This window comes from Chelonia mydas, chromosome 2, assembly GCF_015237465.2.
Source record: "Chelonia mydas isolate rCheMyd1 chromosome 2, rCheMyd1.pri.v2, whole genome shotgun sequence".
Lineage (NCBI taxonomy): Eukaryota > Metazoa > Chordata > Testudines > Cheloniidae > Chelonia > Chelonia mydas.
Genome location: NC_057850.1, coordinates 73,918,376 through 73,936,921, shown reverse-complemented (window position 1 = coordinate 73,936,921; position 18,546 = coordinate 73,918,376). Strand labels below are relative to the sequence as shown.

Genomic DNA, 18,546 nt, shown 5'->3' with positions numbered 1-18,546 from the left:
GAAAATGTAGGCACTTGTAAAATATTTTATGACACTGAAGTCTAGGAGGTAATTTGGATTCTTTTAGAGTATCCTGTAAAGAAGAATGCTTTGAGGAAGTGGACTAATCTCACCTGCTTTTTAATATGGTTACTATACTGGGATGAGATTCTTGCACAAATGAATTGAGTTTATGAGACTTCCCACCAAAAATTCTTAGGAAAGTTAAGGGTGTGGCCACATAACAGTTATTTAAATGCATATTAACTCTCAAAAATGCAAGAGATGAAAGAAGAAAAAAACCAAAACCTAAAATCCAATTAGAATATTAGAAAATTTATCTTTTTTTCCACTGAACAGACATCCCAGGGATTGGTTTAAATTTTGAAGTCTATCTCTAGAAAAAAATGAATGGACACTATTTCCTTAGAAAATGAAAACACAGGTTTCCAACCATTCTTTGATGTGGTACATATCATTGACTCTGATGTTCCACAGCATGTTACAAATCAAAAGTTAAGAACTTTTGAGATGAGACTTTAGTTGATTAAAATTTAGTCCTGGGCACTATCTCTCATCAGGGAAGATTAACAAACTAGGTTCTACCTCTGTCTTTTTTGTTTGATTATTTTAAACACATTGCAGTAAACTGAAGTGTTTTTGTATGCTGTAGAAAAATTCTTCGTTGGCCTCAGATTGAACCTAGCGCTTTTGAGGCAGATCTGACTTTTTGCCAATATTAGAAAAGGGTGGTGGTTGGTGCAAAATCAGACTTATAATGGAAATTCAATTGCAACCTTAAACTATGAAACAACTGCCATCATGCCATAATCATGGGTATTTATTGAAGCAGTTACTAACTGACTGGAATGGGATTTATGCACGTGCTTGAAGTTAAGCTTGTATTTAAGTGATTTCCTGAATAGGGAAGTATTCGTATGTGTGCCCCTCCACCCCCACGAACATGATACAGTTCTGTGGTGACCTAGAATCCTATTTTCGACGTCTCCGACTCAAGGAATATTTCCAACATACCTCTGAACAACATACTAATCCACTGAGACCTCCCTACCAACACTACAAAAAGAAGGATTCTAGGTGGACTCCTCCTGAAGGTCGAAACAGCAGACTGGACTTCTACATAGAGTACTTCCGCCGACGTGCACGGGCTGAAATTGTGGAAAAGCAGCATCACTTGCCCATAACCTCAGCCGTGCGGAACACAATGCCATCCACAGCCTCAGAAACAACTCTGACATCATAATCAAAAAGGCTGACAAAGGAGGTGCTGTTGTCATCATGAATAGGTCGGAATATGAACAAGAGGCTGCTCGGCAGCTCTCCAACACCACTTTCTACAAGCCATTACCCTCTGATCCCACGGAGAGTTACCAAAAGAAACTACAGCATTTGCTCAAGAAACTCCCTGAAAAAGCACAAGATCAAATCCGCACAGACACACCCCTGGAACCCCGACCTGGGATATTCTATCTACTACCCAAGATCCATAAACCTGGAAATCCTGGGTGCCCCATCATCTCAGGCATTGGCACCCTGACAGCAGGATTGTCTGGCTATGCAGACTCCCTCCTCAGGCCCTACACTACCAGCACTCCCAGCTACCTTCGAGACACCACTGACTTCCTGAGGAAACTACAATCCATCGGTGATCTTCCTGATAACACCATCCTGGCCACTATGGATGTAGAAGCCCTCTACACCAACATTCCACACAAAGATGGACTACAAGCCGTCAAGAACACTATCCCCGATAATGTCACGGCTAACCTGGTGGCTGAACTTTGTGACTTTGTCCTTACCCATAACTATTTTACATTTGGGGACAATGTATACCTTCAAATCAGCGGCACTGCTATGGGTACCCGCATGGCCCCACAGTATGCCAACATTTTTATGGCTGACTTAGAACAACGCTTCCTCAGCTCTCGTCCCCTAACGCCCCTACTCCACTTGTGCTATATTGATGACATCTTCATCATCTGGACACATGGAAAAGAAGCCCTTGAGGAATTCCATCCTGATTTCAACAATTTCCATCCCACCATCAACCTCAGCCTGGTCCAGTCCACACAAGAGATCCACTGCCTGGACACTACAGTGCTAATAAACGATGGTCACATAAACACCACCCTATACCGGAAACCTACTGACCGCTATTCCTACCTACATGCCTCCAGCTTTCACCCTGACCACACCACACGATCCATTGTCTACAGCCAAGCTCTGCGATACAACCGCATTTGCTCCAACCCCTCAGACAGAGACAAACACCTACAAGATCTCTATCAAGCATTCTTACAACTACAATACCCACCTGCGGAAGTGAAGAAACAGATTAATAGAGCCAGAAGAGTTCCCAGAAGTCACCTACTACAGGACAGGCCTAACAAAGAAAATAACAGAACGCCACTAGCCGTCACCTTCAGCCCCCAACTAAAACCCCTCCAACGCATTATTAAGGATCTACAACCTATCCTGAAGGATGACCCAACACTCTCACAAATCTTGGGAGACAGGCTAGTCCTTGCCTACAGACAGCCGCCCAACCTGAAGCAAATACTCACCAGCAACCACATACCACACAACAGAACCACTAACCCAGGAACCTATCCTTGCAACAAAGCCCGTTGCCAACTGTGCCCACATATCTATTCAGGGGACACCATCACAGGGCCTAATCACATCAGCCACACTAGCAGAGGCTCGTTCACCTGCACATCCACCAATGTGATATATGCCATCATGTGCCAGCAATGCCCCTCTGCCATGTACATTGGTCAAACTGGACAGCCTCTATGTAAAAGAATAAATGGACACAAATCAGATGTCAAGAATTATAACATTCATAAACCAGTCAGAGAACACTTCAATCTCTCTGGTCACGTGATTACAGACATGAAAGTTGCGATATTACAACAAAAAAACTTCAAATCCAGACTCCAGCGAGAGACCGTTGAATTGGAATTTGTTTGCAAATTGGATACAATTAACTTAGGCTTGAATAGAGACTGGGAGTGGCTAAGTCATTATGCAAGGTAACCTATTTCCCCTTGTTTTTTCCTACCCAGACGTTCTTGTTAAACCCTGGATTTGTGCTGGAAATGGCCCACCTTGATCATCATACACATTGTAAGGAGAGTGGTCACTTTAGATTAGCTATTACCAACAGGAGAGTGGGTTTGTGTGCGTGCGTGTGTGTGTGTGTGTTGGGGGGGGGGGGCGGGGAGAAAACCTGGATTTGTGCTGGAAATGGCCCAACTTGATTATCATACACATTGTAAGGAGAGTGATCACTTTAGATAAGCTATTACCAGCAGGAGAGTGGGGTGGAGGGTGGTATTTTTTCATGCTTTGTGTGTATAAAAAGATCTTCTACACTTTCCACAGTATGCATCCGATGAAGTGAGCTGTAGCTCACGAAAGCTTATGCTCAAATAAATTGGTTAGTCTCTAAGGTGCCACAAGTACTCTGATTCTTATGTGTGTTTTCCTGAATTGTAGCCTTAGTTTGGCTGTTGATGTCAGCAAACTCCCAATGCTATATAAAGACCATGCTAACAAAAGATGTACTACGAAGATGATCTTTGCAATACTGAATTACATGAAATTACTGGAACTAAGGTATAGATACAATTAAGGTACCAAATATGGATTATTTAGAGTGAAACCCTACATATCCTTACAGCATCTTCTTACAAAAACTGTCTTATACAAGTCAAATGAAAAATACAAACAGCATACAACAGCCAGAAATCACAAGAATTTAGACCATGGATTGCATGATTATCCAATTTCATTAAGTAGCCATAATAAATAAATTTTAGAAAACAGATCACTAGTTAACGAGCAAATGTATTATATTAGTACTGTACCTGCTGCTGATCTCTAACTGCAGCTTCCATCTTGACCCTATCGTCATAGAGATCCATAAGGTATTCTTTATCATTTAAATAATATTTCTGAAAGATCTGATACTCTTGTGCTAACCGCAAATTTTCTTTTATCATCTGCTCCAGAGTAATCTAAAGAGAAAGGTTACGGATTACACTTATTGAAAGATATCTGCTTATAACTATAACATTTTTCTTAACTTTTATCAGTTATGCACATTTATACAATATACACACAGTGGGTGAAATCCTGATCCCAGTGAAGTCAATGGCAAACTCTCATTGAATTTAATGGAGTCACGATTTCACACAGTGCATTTATGTCATAGGTTCAAATTATTAATAAATGTTCTGCCCACAAAACAATGTTAAAAATAGCTAAAATAGCAACTACTGACTTTCTGTGGTATTTCATAAACTCTCTTTCTGCAAAAAAAGATAATGTACATTTCCTTAGTTTCTACAGAATGTCAAACGCTTCCCTATAATGATTTTACTTTTCAGTGTTCTCACTAGGCTGAGTGATACTATGCAATTGCCATATATTTATGATTAAAGTATTGTAGTATTTCTAGTCCCAGATTAGACTGAACTGATTTTTAAAGGCACATCTGAATTTTTCTCCTCTACAGGGCAGAGTTAAGGCTTTTGGGGTGCTCTAATATGTAGTTCAATAACTTAACATGTTTGGATTTCTTTTAAGTTTAACATTAACTTTGAATTTCTTGGGTTTATAATGCCTGATTATGAAATAATCACATCATCCCTGTAGTGTATTTAACCTTAAATTAATTATATACACTCTGAATAGTAACTCCATTTTAACTTAGTTTTTCTCTGGGAATTTCTTTTTTGTTATTTTAATAAATAAACCCTGAACAAGAAAGTGAATGTTATCATGTGATGTTTCTAATGCTTTAAATATGTGAAGTATCACTCTTAAGTAACTATTTTCATTTTAAGTTCTGTGGCCAGATTCATCAATATACTCGGGCTACTTTACTCCACTCCGGAGCAGCACAAATAGCCAGAGCATACTGGGCAATTAAACTGGGTTTAAAGCACCTTTGCATTGCTAGAGCTGTGCAAAGCAACCAGCGTGCACCCCATCAGCCTCCTCTTAGCCTCCACCTTCCCTTGCACAAACACACTAAACTCCCCTTCCCTGTGCATTCAACTGCATGCATATTCACCATGAAACTCCCTCTGCCTTCTGCACTTCCCCAGCATAACCTGGCATACACACATCCCTCTATCATGCCCCACATTCTCCCTCCCCTACATCAGCCACATTCCCTTCTCCTCATACATCCCAGTTCCTCCCTTCTGCCACCCACATTCTCTTGGTCTCTCCTTCACACACAAGCATGCACAACTAGTTTCCCCCTCTTTCCTGCCTTCCCTGTTCAGCAGATCTGGTGCAACAAAGGATTTAAAAAAAAATAGGATTAATGATAATTTTTTGTCAATTCCTTACAACTGGAAGTTTCTTCTTCAGCAGATGGTAGCGAATAATGTTCTATTACAGGCAATTTCATGAAGAATTGACCTTTTGAAGTGGCTACCATCTCCTATTGTTCTCAATTCAAATGAGGACAAATCTATGCTACAGCACTACATCAGCAAACTGCACTTCTTCACCAGATGCGCAATGTTGACAGGAGAGTGATCTCCCGTCAGCGTAATTACTCCCCCTCAGCGAGAAGCGGAAGCTATGTTGGTGGAAGAGAGTCTCCTACCGACATAGCACTGGTATGGACAGCGCAAAACATGTGCCACTTGGAGAGGGAGGACTTTTTCACACCTCTGAGTGACATAAGTTATATGGACTTTTGCGGTAGTGTAGACCTGCCCTGAGGCCACAAGCTGCCCTCAGTTACAATGCCCTCTTTCAAAAGGCCACTGCCTCCAACTGTTTCCCCAAAATACCAAAGCCTAGCTGCCCTTAGGGAAGATGGTGGACCCCTATGCAGTGAAGAGTCAGTGATGAGCTGCCAAAATCTTAACAACTGGTTCCCTCCTCACCCCACGAGGGGGTCATTGCCCATCCCCGCCCCCCGGGACTCCTGCCCCATCCAACGTCCCGCGTTCCTTGACGCCCCCCCCCCAGGACCCCTGCCCCATCCACCCCCCTCCCTTGTCCCCTGACTGCACCCAGAACCGGGCAGGAGGGTCTCGTGGGCCACTGTAGTGGGTGCCCACCCCACCCCTAAGAGCCAGAGGGACCTGCCGGGGAGCGAGGTGGGGAGTCCCGGTGGTGCTTACCTGGGGCAGCTCCCAGGAAGCATCGGCAGGTTCCTCAGACTCCTAAGGGCAGGGGAGCGTAGCTGGGGCGGGAGCGGCCGTTCCCCACACTGATCACATCAAAAGTGGCACCTTAGGCGCCGACTCCCTGGGTGCTCCGGGACTGGAGCACCCACTGGGAAAATTTCGTGGGTGCAGAGCACCCACTGGCAGCTCCCCGCCCCGCACCCGGCCCCAGCTCATCTCACCTCCGCTCCGCCTCCGCCCCTGAATGCGCCGCCCCGCTCCACCTCCCACCCCCACCCCAGCTTCCTGCAAATCAGCTGTTCAGCAGGAAGCTGGGGAGGGCTGAGAAGCAGGCAGCGGCTTCCCGCTCAGGCCGAGGGTGGCAGAGGTGAGCTGGGGCGCGGAGCGCTTCCCCTGTGTGCCCCCCGGGTTACCTGCTGCGGCACAGGCAGCCCTCCTCGCACCACCCCCCCCCCCGCCCCAGCTCACCTCCGCCTCCCTGGGCCTGAGTGCAAAGCTGCCACCTGCTTCTCAGCCCGCCCCAGCTTCCCACGTGAACAGCTGATTCGCGGGAAGCCTGGGGGTGGGGGGCGGAGAAGCAGAGCAGAGCAGTGCATTCAGGGGAGGAGGCGGAGGCGGAGCGCAGGTGAGCTGGGGCTGGGGGTGGGGCAGGGAGCTGCCAGTGGGTGCTCTGCACCCACCAAATTTTCCCTTTGGGTGCTCCAGGGTTGGAGCACCCATGGAGTCGGCACCTAAGGCGTCACTTTTGGCTGGTTAAATTTAGAAGCACTTTTAGAACTGGTTGTCCCTTGTGGAACAACCGGTTCTAAAAGGGCTTCTAAATTTAACAACCGGTTCTAGCGAACCGGTGCGAACCAGCTCCAGCTCATCGCTGTGAAGAGTAGAGAAACCACTAGGGCAGCTTGTGGCTGAGTACGTGGAGAAAGCTAGGATCTAGCACCATCTTTAAAAGGGTCTGTTCTTCATGGTATTCTCTGAATTTTCCCCTGGGCTGGAGCACCGATGGGGAAAATTTGGTGGGTGCAGAGCACTCACGGCAGCTCCCCACCCCACGCCCGGCCCCAGCTCACCTCACCTCCGCTCCGCCTCCGCCCCGAACGCGCCGCCCCGCTCTGCTTCTCTGCCTCCCACCCCCATCCCAGCTTCCCGCGAATCAGATTTTATCTTCATCCTCTATTTAACAAGGCATTTTCCGTTATGAAAGTTCAAGGAGCCTACATAATTTTGTTACTGACAGCATTATGGACCAAAAAAAGGTCTGATTAAAAAATTTAGTGTTAAGGACCCAATGTTAAATTAATTTAATTTCCATCAATGGATTTCATTGGAAATTCTAAAAACACTTATTCTATACTCAAGGAATAAATGCTATAATTTTGCAGAGGTTATGCTATATTTTTCACATATAATAATGAGGCCAAATCTCTGGTTTAAGTGTAAAATTGAAACTTAACTAGAGACATAATAAAAGACAAAAACAATATGTTTGGCAATACTTGTTATTACTGAAAGAGCTCACAAAAACACTATATAATTTCAGAAAGATGTAGTCATGAAACACTTCAAATATATTAAGAACTGAAACAAATTATGACATTAGAATGTACAGTTATATTTATAAAAAAAGAAAGGTTATATTAAATCCCCCCCAGCCTTGCAGTTGCTGTCATTATGGAATATTCCAATTTATTGTTATTTTTTATTTGTATTAGCATAGAACCTAGGAGCACTAGTCATGAACCAGAACTCCATTGTGCAAGGTGCTATACAAACATAGAATAAGAAGACTGTCTCTGCCCCAAAGAGCCTACAAACTAAGGATGAGAGAAGAGACAGCAGATGAATACAGACAGACAGATAAGTACAAGAAAATAAGGATAAAATATGGGTCGGAATGACAATAAGGGATCTCAGCACACCAGTGCCCTAACTGCTGTTGATTTTTTTGTAGGTATCAGAGAAAAAGAGAGTTTTAAAGAGGGCTCTGAAGGAGAATGAGATAGCTTTGCAGATGTTTATGGGGAGCTCCTCCTAAGCACGAGGGGCAGCATGGGAGAAAACACAAAGATGCTTGTTTGAAAATCTAACAAGTGGACAAGGGAGACTGGCATTGTGGTTTGATTAGAGGGAGGAGTAAACATCTTGATAACTAATGAGAGATAGGTAAGGGGGCATAGGATATGAAGGGCCTGGAGAATGAAAACAAAGAGCCTATGTTGGATGTGACAGAGAAAGGGAAACTAGTGGAGGGATGCAAAGAGAGCTGTGGCATAGTCAAAGCAATAATCTTTGTGATAGTATTCTGAACGGATATGAGTAAAGCATTGCATTTATCAAAGCCAGAGGCTGCAGAAATTGAGACACAAGATGAGGAGTGCCTGGATAGGAGTTTTAGCTGCGTGGATGGATAGGAAAGGCCGTATCTTAGATGTTATGTAGAAAGCATTGGCAAGATTTAAATATAGCTTGGATGTGTGGACCTAGAGAAAAGTCCAAGTCAAAGATGACATCCAGGTTACAGGCCTGAGTGATAGGAAGGATGGTGGTGTTGTCCACAGTGATCAAGGAGGTGGCCAGGAGGGATTTTTTGTCGGTGTGGGGGAATTAAGAATTCTGTTTTAGCCATGTTGAGGTAGAGCTCATGGCTAGACATTCATGAGGATGTGTCAAAAAGACAGGTTAAGATTTTAGTTTGGACAGCAGCCAGGTCTTGGGCAGAGAGGTAGATCTGTGAGTTGTCATCATAGAGATTGTAGTTGAACTTGTGTTTACAGATGTTGCCCAGAGATAAGGGGTAGAGGGAGAAAAGAAGGGATTTAAGAACACCAGATCCTTGTGGAACCCCACAAAAAGTTGGAGATGGGATGAAGTGAGCCTTCTGAAGGACATACTGAAGGAGAGATTAAAGACACAGGAGGAGAACCAGGACAGGACAAATTATCTGTTTCTCAATAGTGTGCATTTATTTTCTGAGCCATTTCTGCTAATTTGAATATTAAGATTATATAACGATATATTATTTATATTGGAAAAGAAAAGTGCTTAAAATGTTGGTATGTCTGATGGAATGTTTTTGTAGTAAAACATGCAAAATAATATTTTCTTTAGAAATACAATTTAAAGTTATAACTGTAAGTCTGATATTCCATAATTATTTATTTACACCTACATTTCTAACATAAAAGTGCAAAATCCTACCAACTACCTTAGTTGAATGAGATTCAAAATATCCTGTACCCATAAAATGAGGGGAAATGCAACTGCTTGTTTTTCAAATGTTTTGTTCCCTTTTTTATATAAATCAATGAAAGTCAAAGTCATGTTATATTTTTTCCTTAAGAAATTAGTAAGAAATGTATATACCAAACTTAAACACGCTCTCATAACAGAAGATAAACTAGGTCACCACTACTGTAGACAAATGTCTGAACAGTCAAAAGTCTCCATTTCTTGAATTTCATCCTTAACCAGAACACAGCCTGGCCAAACACTTGGTCAAATGGTATGACGAAACACCAGGTCATTTTCATCTTTAAAAATTGAGGAAGCAAATGATCCATGGTTTGTTATTCACAAAAAATAGATAAACTAGTAAGTTCATGAAGACTGGCTGAGAACAAAAGTTAGAGTATGCTGAAATTTCACAATGTACTCAGCTCAAATTCTACAGTGTATGCAAGTACAAAATTGTGCAAATTTTGAAAATATAAATTCTACCATGTATTATTACATTGACCGTGAGGAAAAAATTAAATAGTTTTTGGAATCTTAATTACCATCCAAGCATTCTGTGCTGCTTGTTATGTCCAAACTTAAGGAAGTTTAACACCCCTTGCCTTCCCCGATCGCAGGAAAACAAACAAACAAACAAACAAACAAAAAATATGTATTATGGCAAAGATTATCTCCTTGCTCATGCTGGTTTTTGCCACTGCAAACCAGGGTACAGCTCACTGGGGGGGGTATGTTATGGTGTTGGAAAGAGTACACATCCTTCTCTCTGATGGGAATGAAAAGGATGGATTTGTGCAGGGTAGTTCACCCACAGAGTCCAGGAAATACATTTGATTCAACACATACCTTCTGTAGCTACTACCAGAAAGGAAAGCTGTCCTTACCTGATGAAAGATGTTGCTGATAGAATTCTACCACCTCACTGGCACACAGCCAAGTGCAATTTTTCCATGTTAAGCCAATGGGGGTGGACTCAAGCCCCACAAAGAGAATAAACACCGAACATTAAAAGAGTATATATTTTACAAAAAGACGAATAAAATTCTGTAGAAAGAATTGTCACAAGTGTATGACCTTTTCTTAAAGAGTAAAACACATGGAAAATTGTCTGATATAAAACTATGAAAACCAACAAAAATTATTGACTTAAATTTAGAGGTTAGGAAATGTATTTATACATTTATTTCTCATGGAAAACCATTAGAAAGCTCTCGTGCATACTGAAGGTCCCTTAATTGTTCCAGTAATAAAGGAACTGGAACTTGGAGACTATGACATTCTACTTAAATTGTCAGGTCACATGATTAGAGATGCTCCCCCAGGGTTCTAAATTGTTATGCTTTGTAGTCAGAATCTGAACCTCTCTTACTCCTGAGATCTGAACCTAAGAATGTGGAAGTGTCATATCCAATACAGTTCAGACTGCCAAACCAATCACAGTGAAAAATTATGCACTGTAAACAGAAATACATAGATAAAGCAAATATTAACAATGAACACTACACATAAGTTATATAAATAACCCTAAAAATACATCAAACACAATTACTTAAAAATAGGTATAATTTGATATTGCCTATGTATATTCTGGGTGCAACTATTCATTTATTTACAATTCTTTAAAGCACTTTCTCAAAGTATGGGGTTCTGAAATTTGAGAAATCTACTAGCTAGTTTATTTTTCATGTCAAAGTAACAAAAATATAACCTGTACATTTATCATTTTACAGTGAAATACCAATATGTTATCCCATCATGTTACATAAATAGAATATAAATGATGAACAATGAAAAAGCTAATTTTCCTTATTAAATTATGAACAATGACTATCAAAAATAAGTTTGTTTCATGTTATTCAAATATAGAACAAACAACTCTGTTTTAATTTTAGTTTCCATAGCAATAAAGGTTTTCTAAGGAAAATGGAGATTCAGGATGCTATCTTTACAGACGATACATAGTAATTGCTAAATCCTCAATAGACAAATCAATTAACATTTTTTATCACCATACATTCCTATAATAACAACTGCTACATAGTGCAGTCTCCCAATATACCAATGTCTGTGTAAAGTACAGACCTGAATGAAAAGCTGCTCAAGCCAACAGGCTCAGTCTGGTAAGACAGAAGAGGACGTTAGCAGAGGAAAGCACTTTGAATAAATGGAATATGCAGCTATTACAATATGTTGCAATCTACCTTCTAAGTGGGGCAGGTCGACAAGGGTACACCACCCCAATATTTCCTGGCCGACTTTGGTTACAGAATGTGTAACAACGTTTATTCTAGTTTTAGAGGTTACGAGTTTGAACAGTATTCCCTATTTTAAGTGTATGAATTATGCTGGAATTGGTAATTCCTCTAAAATCAGAGCAAAATTTTAAAGTGCACCCACAGAATCCATCCAGTTCCAAGTCCAGTTCAACATTCTGGTGCTTATCTACAAAGCCCTGAAAGAGCGTGTGGTCTGGCTTTCTCAGACTCTCTCTCTCTCTCTCTTCGGGTATGTCTACACAGCAACTACATACTCACGGCTGGCCCATATTAGCCAACTCAGGCCCATGGGGCTTGGGCTGCGGGGCTGTTTCATTACTGTGTAGACGTCCAGGCTCAGGCTCAAGCCCAAGCTCTAGTACCCTGTGGCATGGGAGGTCCCAGAGCTTGGGCGCCAGCCCAAGCCTAGACGTCTACACAGCAATGAAACAGCCCCATAGCCCAAGCCCTGAGAGCCCAAGTTGGCTTGCCAGGACCAGCTGCGGCTTTTTATTTGCTGTGTAAACATATTTTGGGATCCTAGAACAGAAGATGGCATCAGCAGGGAACTGGTTGATGGAACCTACTTTATGCATTGGGGCTGGAGGCAGAACTTTCCCAGAAAAAGGCATGCAGCCACAAAACAGACTTCCAAAGTTTAGACAGAGCTTAAGTCTTGTGACCTTTAGAACACGGTAGAAGACTTATCTCTTTGGGTAGTTATTTTCACAATGACAGGGTGGGGTCATTTGGTTTTTCTCTGAGTTGACAGGTTTCAGAGTAGCAGCCGTGTTAGTCTGTATTCGCAAAAAGAAAAGGAGTACTTGTGGCACCTTAGAGACTAACCAATTTTTTGAGCATAAGCTTTCGTGAGCTACAGCTCATTTCATCGGATGCATAAAGTGGAAAGTACAGTGAGGAGATTTTATATATACATACAGACCATGAAAAAATATACATTGTAAGGAGAGTGATCACTTAAGATGAGCTATTACCAGCAGGAGAGTGGGGTGGGGGGAGAGAAAACCTTTTGAAGTGATAATCAAGGTGGGCCATTTCCAGCACATTTCCAGGAGTTAACAAGAACGCCTGAGGAACAGTGGGGGGGGGGGTGAGGGGGATAAATATGGGGAAATAGTTTTACTTTGTGTAATGACCCATCCACTCCCAGTCTCTATTCAAGCCTAAGTTAATTGTATCCAATTTGCAAATTAATTCCAATTCAGCAGTCTCTCGTTGGAGTCTGTTTTCGAAGTTTTTTTGTTGAAGGACAGTCACTTTGAGATCAGAAATCGAGTGACCAGAGAGATTGAAGTGTTCTCCGACTGGTTTATGAATGTTATAATTCTTGACATCTGATTTGTGTCCATTTATTCTTTTACGTAGAGACTGTCCGGTTTGGCCAATGTACATGGCAGAGGGGCATTGCTGGCACATGATGGCATATATCCCATTGGTAGATGTGCAGGTGACCGAGCCTCTGATAGTGTGGCTGATGTGATTAGGCCCTATGATGGTGTCCCCTGAATAGATATGTGGGCACAGTTGGCAACGGGCTTTGTTGCAAGGATAGGTTCCTGGGTTAGTGGTTCTGTTGTGTGGTGTGTGGTTGCTGGTGAGTATTTGCTTCAGGTTGGGGAGCTGTCTGTAAGCAAGGACCGGCCTGTCTCCCAAGATCTGTGAGAGTGATGCGTTGTCCTTCAGGATAGGTTGTAGATCCTTGATAATGCGTTGGAGAGGTTTTAGTTGGGGGCTGAAGGTGACGGCTAGTGGCGTTCTGTTATTTTCTTTGTTGCGCCTGTCCTGTAGTAGGTAACTTCTGGGTACTCTTCTGGCTCTGTCAATTTGGTTCTTCACTTCAGCAGGTGGGTATTATAGTTGTAAGAATGGAGATAGAGATCTTGTAGGTGTTTATCTCTGTCTGAGGGGTTAGAGCAAATGCGGTTGTATCGTAGAGCTTGGCTGTAGACAATGGATCGTGTGGTGTATTCTGCCATGTACATTGGGCAAACTGGACAGTCTCCTTGTAAAAGAATAAATGGACACAAATCAGATGTCAAGAATTATAACATTCATAAACCAGTCGGAGAACACTTCAATCTCTCTGGTCACTCGATTTCTGATCTCAAAGTGACTGTCCTTCAACAAAAAAACTTCGAAAACAGACTCCAACGAGAGACTGCTGAATTGGAATTAATTTGCAAATTGGATACAATTAACTTAGGCTTGAATAGAGACTGGGAGTGGTTGAGTCATTATACTAAGTGAAACTATTTCCCCTTGTTTATTCCTCCCCCCCCCCCGCCATTCCTCAGACGTTCTTGTTAACTCCTGGAAATGTGCTGGAAATGGCCCACCTTGATTATCACTTCAAAAGGTTTTCTCTCCCCCCACCCCACTCTCCTGCTGGTAATAGCTCATCTTAAGTGATCACTCTCCTTACAATGTATATTTTTCATGGTCTGTATGTATATATAAAATCTCCTCACTGTACTTTCCACTTTATGCATCCGATGAAGTGAGCTGTAGCTCACGAAAGCTTATGCTCAAAAAAATTGGTTAGTCTCTAAGGTGCGACAAGTACTCCTTTTCTTTTTTCTCTGAGTTGAGTGCTTCAGATTAGAGGTTTTTGAGAGTAGACCAAAGGGCAGAAATTCATACCCCATTCAAAAATCATCCTTGAACTCAGTAATAATTTATTAAGAGTATTCAAATACTATGGACACGTTAGAAACCTGGAAATAATAAAAGCAAAGATGTAGAGATGATTGCCTCCCTTAGTAAATTCTGAGGAGTGTGGGAGACACAGCTTGGTTCCAGGATGGCACCTTGATTTAGGGACATATATGGGCTGCCATTAATATGTTCACAATCAGTATTTGCAAGTAATTAACATTTCTGCAGTCTTCACATTACTGTCATATACTCAGAGAATACTAGGAAAACTGTGGAAAAGTTAACAACTTGCAAATGGTAAATAAACATCAATGTTGTAATTGCCACCAATGTCTGGTATTTGAGGACCACACCAGCCAAAGTATATAAGGCCCATTAAAAAAAAAAAAAAAAAAAGCCTCAGGCATGGAAAACTATTCTAAAAGTGCAAGAGAAGACCAAAAAGAGAAACTGTTTGTCTTCTCCAGAAGTTACGCAAACTTACTTTGGAAAATATTTCTCTCCTTACAGATTGAGAGTTTGCTGGTGGAACCAATTCTTCCTGTGTTTGGTATGAAAACTCAAACTGCTGCAGAATTGAAAGTTAAATGCACTTTCACTCCTTCCCAAATCTCCCCTCACTTACCTGTCTCATCACAAAAAAGGCTGGGCAAAAGGGACATTCATCATATTTAAACTTAAAACTAATTTTTTTGTTTTCTTCTAGGTCCTACAAAGGCTCTGCCTGCCGCTTGTCCCAGGCTAGAACTCTAGCTTGAACTCCACCAGTGACATGTGAAATGTAATAGGCAGGTGCCACAAATTTTATGCTAATTGCATGCCAGTTACTAAGGAAATTCATAGGATGCAGATTCTACAATCATTCAGTGCACATAGACACCTGGAATTGTGCTTCCACTCCAAACTTTCCCCCAGACTGTCTCAACTTATGCCCCCATCCTTACCACAGAATGATTATTTACTTGTAATTCTGCTTTTCTAAAATGGCTCAGGAAGGGTTTTCATTAATTTAGTCAAGACCCCATTAAAGTCCCATGACTCATGGAATTTCAGTGGGGGGACTGGAAAAAATGTTAGCATGACAGAAATGGACAAAGAATAATGCTCTGAAGAATCAATCAGAAAGTACAGTGAAGAATCTGGAAAATGCTGCAACAAAGCTGAATCAAGACTCCACGCACTTCTGACTGACAAGGAAGTGCTTGAAAAAGAATTTAAGATATCACAGGAACAAATGAATGGATGTAAAAAAGTAAAAAGTAAAAAACTATTAAAAAGTACATATTGAGAGTGCAAGTGAAAATGCAAAGGCAAAAATAGGCAAGAGAATAAATAACACTGCTGTTGGAGAAAATGTAAATGAGCACAGTCTGCAAAACAAAAAAGGCAGCATGAGGAAGACATCTAGTCATTCAACATCAGAACAGAAAATAAGCAAATTCTTTAAAGAAGGGGAAAGAGTGACAGCATGACAAGATCCATGAAGATGGTGGTAAAATGCTTTAGAACCACAGAAGCCCACTAGAAACTTTTGAGAAACAGACCTCTTTAATCCAATGCTTTTGTATTTTACTGAGAAAAATACCCAAACAAAAATGATATAAACCATTCTGTTAAAATGTCATGTACAATCTAGAGCCCTCATTATGAACTGAGGTTTGCTAGGCCTGATCCTTGTCCTCATGGAGTGTCCCACTGAGTCAGTAAAAGAGAAATCATCTACTTTGAACAAAGCAAATGTATGAGTTCAAAGGGATTCCATTTGAGGTTAGATGTAAAATTTAACAGGTCTTTATGCTGGATTGAGGTTCAGAAGTTTGTGAAAAAGGTTCTGAAATTGTTTAGGATTGAGAACTTTTTTGGTTCTCCTCTCTGATCCCTACAATTTATATACTTTGTCTAAAACACAAAAAATCAGTTTACAATTTCATTATTGCTTTCAGCATAACATAGTTTTAGACTGTTAAACACAAACTTATTTGCCTATTATTGCCTCATTAAATTTTCTTCTACATCATCACAATTTGATTACATATACCTGTCAATACTTTAGAGCAGATTAAGTGAGACAATGGCTTTTCTTTTAGCACTCTCTTGGGAAAAACTCAACCGTATAGTTACATATCCATTTATTTCTTCCAATTTGAACAGTCTTGAGATTTATAAAGCCCTCCTATTTACTCACATTTTTAGTAATGTACATTTCCACTTCACCAAGGGAAAAGGCTGATCACTCACAGAAAGGTCACTTAACACTACAGAGACCCTTTCTTTCTATAATTACAAAGAATAATATCTTTGCATTGGTAGTGCTGCAAAGAGTGGAAGATGCAAATAAATAATGTGCCCTCTTGTTGGCCCACAGAATTCAAACTCCAATGCAGTAATCAAAAGTTATTCTAATTATACAGCTGTAAAAAATCCTAGATTGAAAGAGTTCAGGAGGCAGCAACAAAGTTCATCATAAAGTAATATTGCACTACATACCTAGAAAAAAAACTGCATAGTTTGCATAGTTATTTGGAGTGGTAGAGTGGTCTGAATACAGAGATTCCAGGGTTAATGATGTCACATTTTGATGTATTTACTGTGCTCTATAAAAAGAATATGATAATAATAGATATAATCTAAAATACCTGGAAAAGTATGATAGTTTACAGGATGACGTTTTCTTTCACTGTAACAAAACATAACAATATTTAGCACTTAACCCTATTTTTGCAAATTAATTCGTGTGTCTTCAGTGAAGCGCTATGTAGCAACAGCGATCAGCTTGCAGAATTGGGGTCCTAGTCTTCTTTAACGCTTAGCCAAACAGTCGTCTGTAGCAATCATTCACCATTTGGTCCGTTCCTATGACGCCTCAAGGGTTTGATGGCCTGAGAGTCCAACATCAGAACAGACTCGATGAACACATGTAATAAGGGGGGATCTGCCTCTGGGCCACTTCTACTTCTCGGTTGGTGGAATTTTATCCCAGCTGTTACAAGCTACCCAGACAATGGCATTCACTGGAATGTCTTGTGGCATTCTCGCAACATATCTGAAAAGCATGAGGCTCTAGGATCCTCCTAGTGCTTTTCATTTTTCAAAGTGATATACAATAAAAGCATTAACTAACTAACTCTACCAACATTTATTTGATGATGGTAAACATTATTGTTACTTAGTTCTGAAGAAAAAGCTCTGGAAGCAATCTTTTAGGTTTTAATGTTGGCTAATCAAAATTATGTACTTTGGTTCACTGACAAGCCATTTTGCATCAATGAACTTCAACATAGTAATAATGCACGTGGCTGACATCCCGCGGTCTTTTTAGTTGAGATTTTTTTTTAAAATTTGCATTTTATGTAGTAATGCAATGCCCATTTACACAGTAAAAAAATGAAGTTTCTGGCTTTCTTAATTATACTTTATAAAGGAATTTCATTGTATAGCGTAACCTCTGGTATAACATTTCATTCTTCTCAGGTTTTTCATGGAAGTCTGAAGTCCAGAAATGAATGACTGAAAACTGCCAAAACTCTTTACTTTGTTGCTTTCGTGTATGCTATTAGGCTGGTTTGATAATTAAGATTAAAATTAAACATTAAGGTAATTTTTCATGGCCTTGCTCCGGTTTATTTTTTCATTTTAGAATAGTAGCTTAAAATTTACAAGCTACTGTGAACAACTACAATCAAGTCAGTGTCTAAAGGACTAAGTACTGCATTCAGTTGTTCTCTTCTTAAGGTTCCTTATAGAATTGGTCAGAAATTTTCTGTTAAGAGTTTTTTTTCCAATGGAAAATGCCTTTTTGGCCAAAACAAACATTTTTGGCAGAAAATTTCATTTTAGTCAAAAATTGTTGAAAAATTTCAATTAGTTTCAGTGAAAGAAAAAGAAATACTTTTTATTTTTAAACTTTTCTTATCCCCCCTCTATTTTTCCAGTGGGAAAATGAATGAATGAATGACAAAGTGTTTTATCCCCCTTGGAAAGAAAATATTTCAAAAACTCCCAAGAAAATTTAGTTCAGAAAATTGTCATTGAAAAAACACTAACAGAAAATAACAGAAAATTTCAAACAAAATGAAATATATTAATTGCTTTAATTTTTTTTATTATCTCTATTTCCATACTTGATAATCTAATCTATATCTATATATTTGTCATGCAATTATAAAAGTAAATGTTACAGCACTATGAGTCTGGCCCTGTACCTGAGGATGGTGGGAAAT

At 40.5% G+C, this 18,546-nt stretch overlaps 1 protein-coding gene across 2 annotated transcripts in view; it reads right to left on the bottom strand.

Moving 5' to 3' along the window:
- CCDC178 (coiled-coil domain containing 178) overlaps positions 1 to 18,546 on the bottom strand; it is a 347,460-nt gene that overhangs the window by 104,266 nt on the left and 224,648 nt on the right. For both annotated transcript variants that reach the window (XM_037892683.2, XM_043539673.1), the window contains one exon: positions 3,873 to 4,022. In XM_037892683.2, the coding sequence (XP_037748611.2) occupies positions 3,873 to 4,022 (150 nt within the window). The remainder of the gene's footprint in view (positions 1 to 3,872; positions 4,023 to 18,546) is intronic.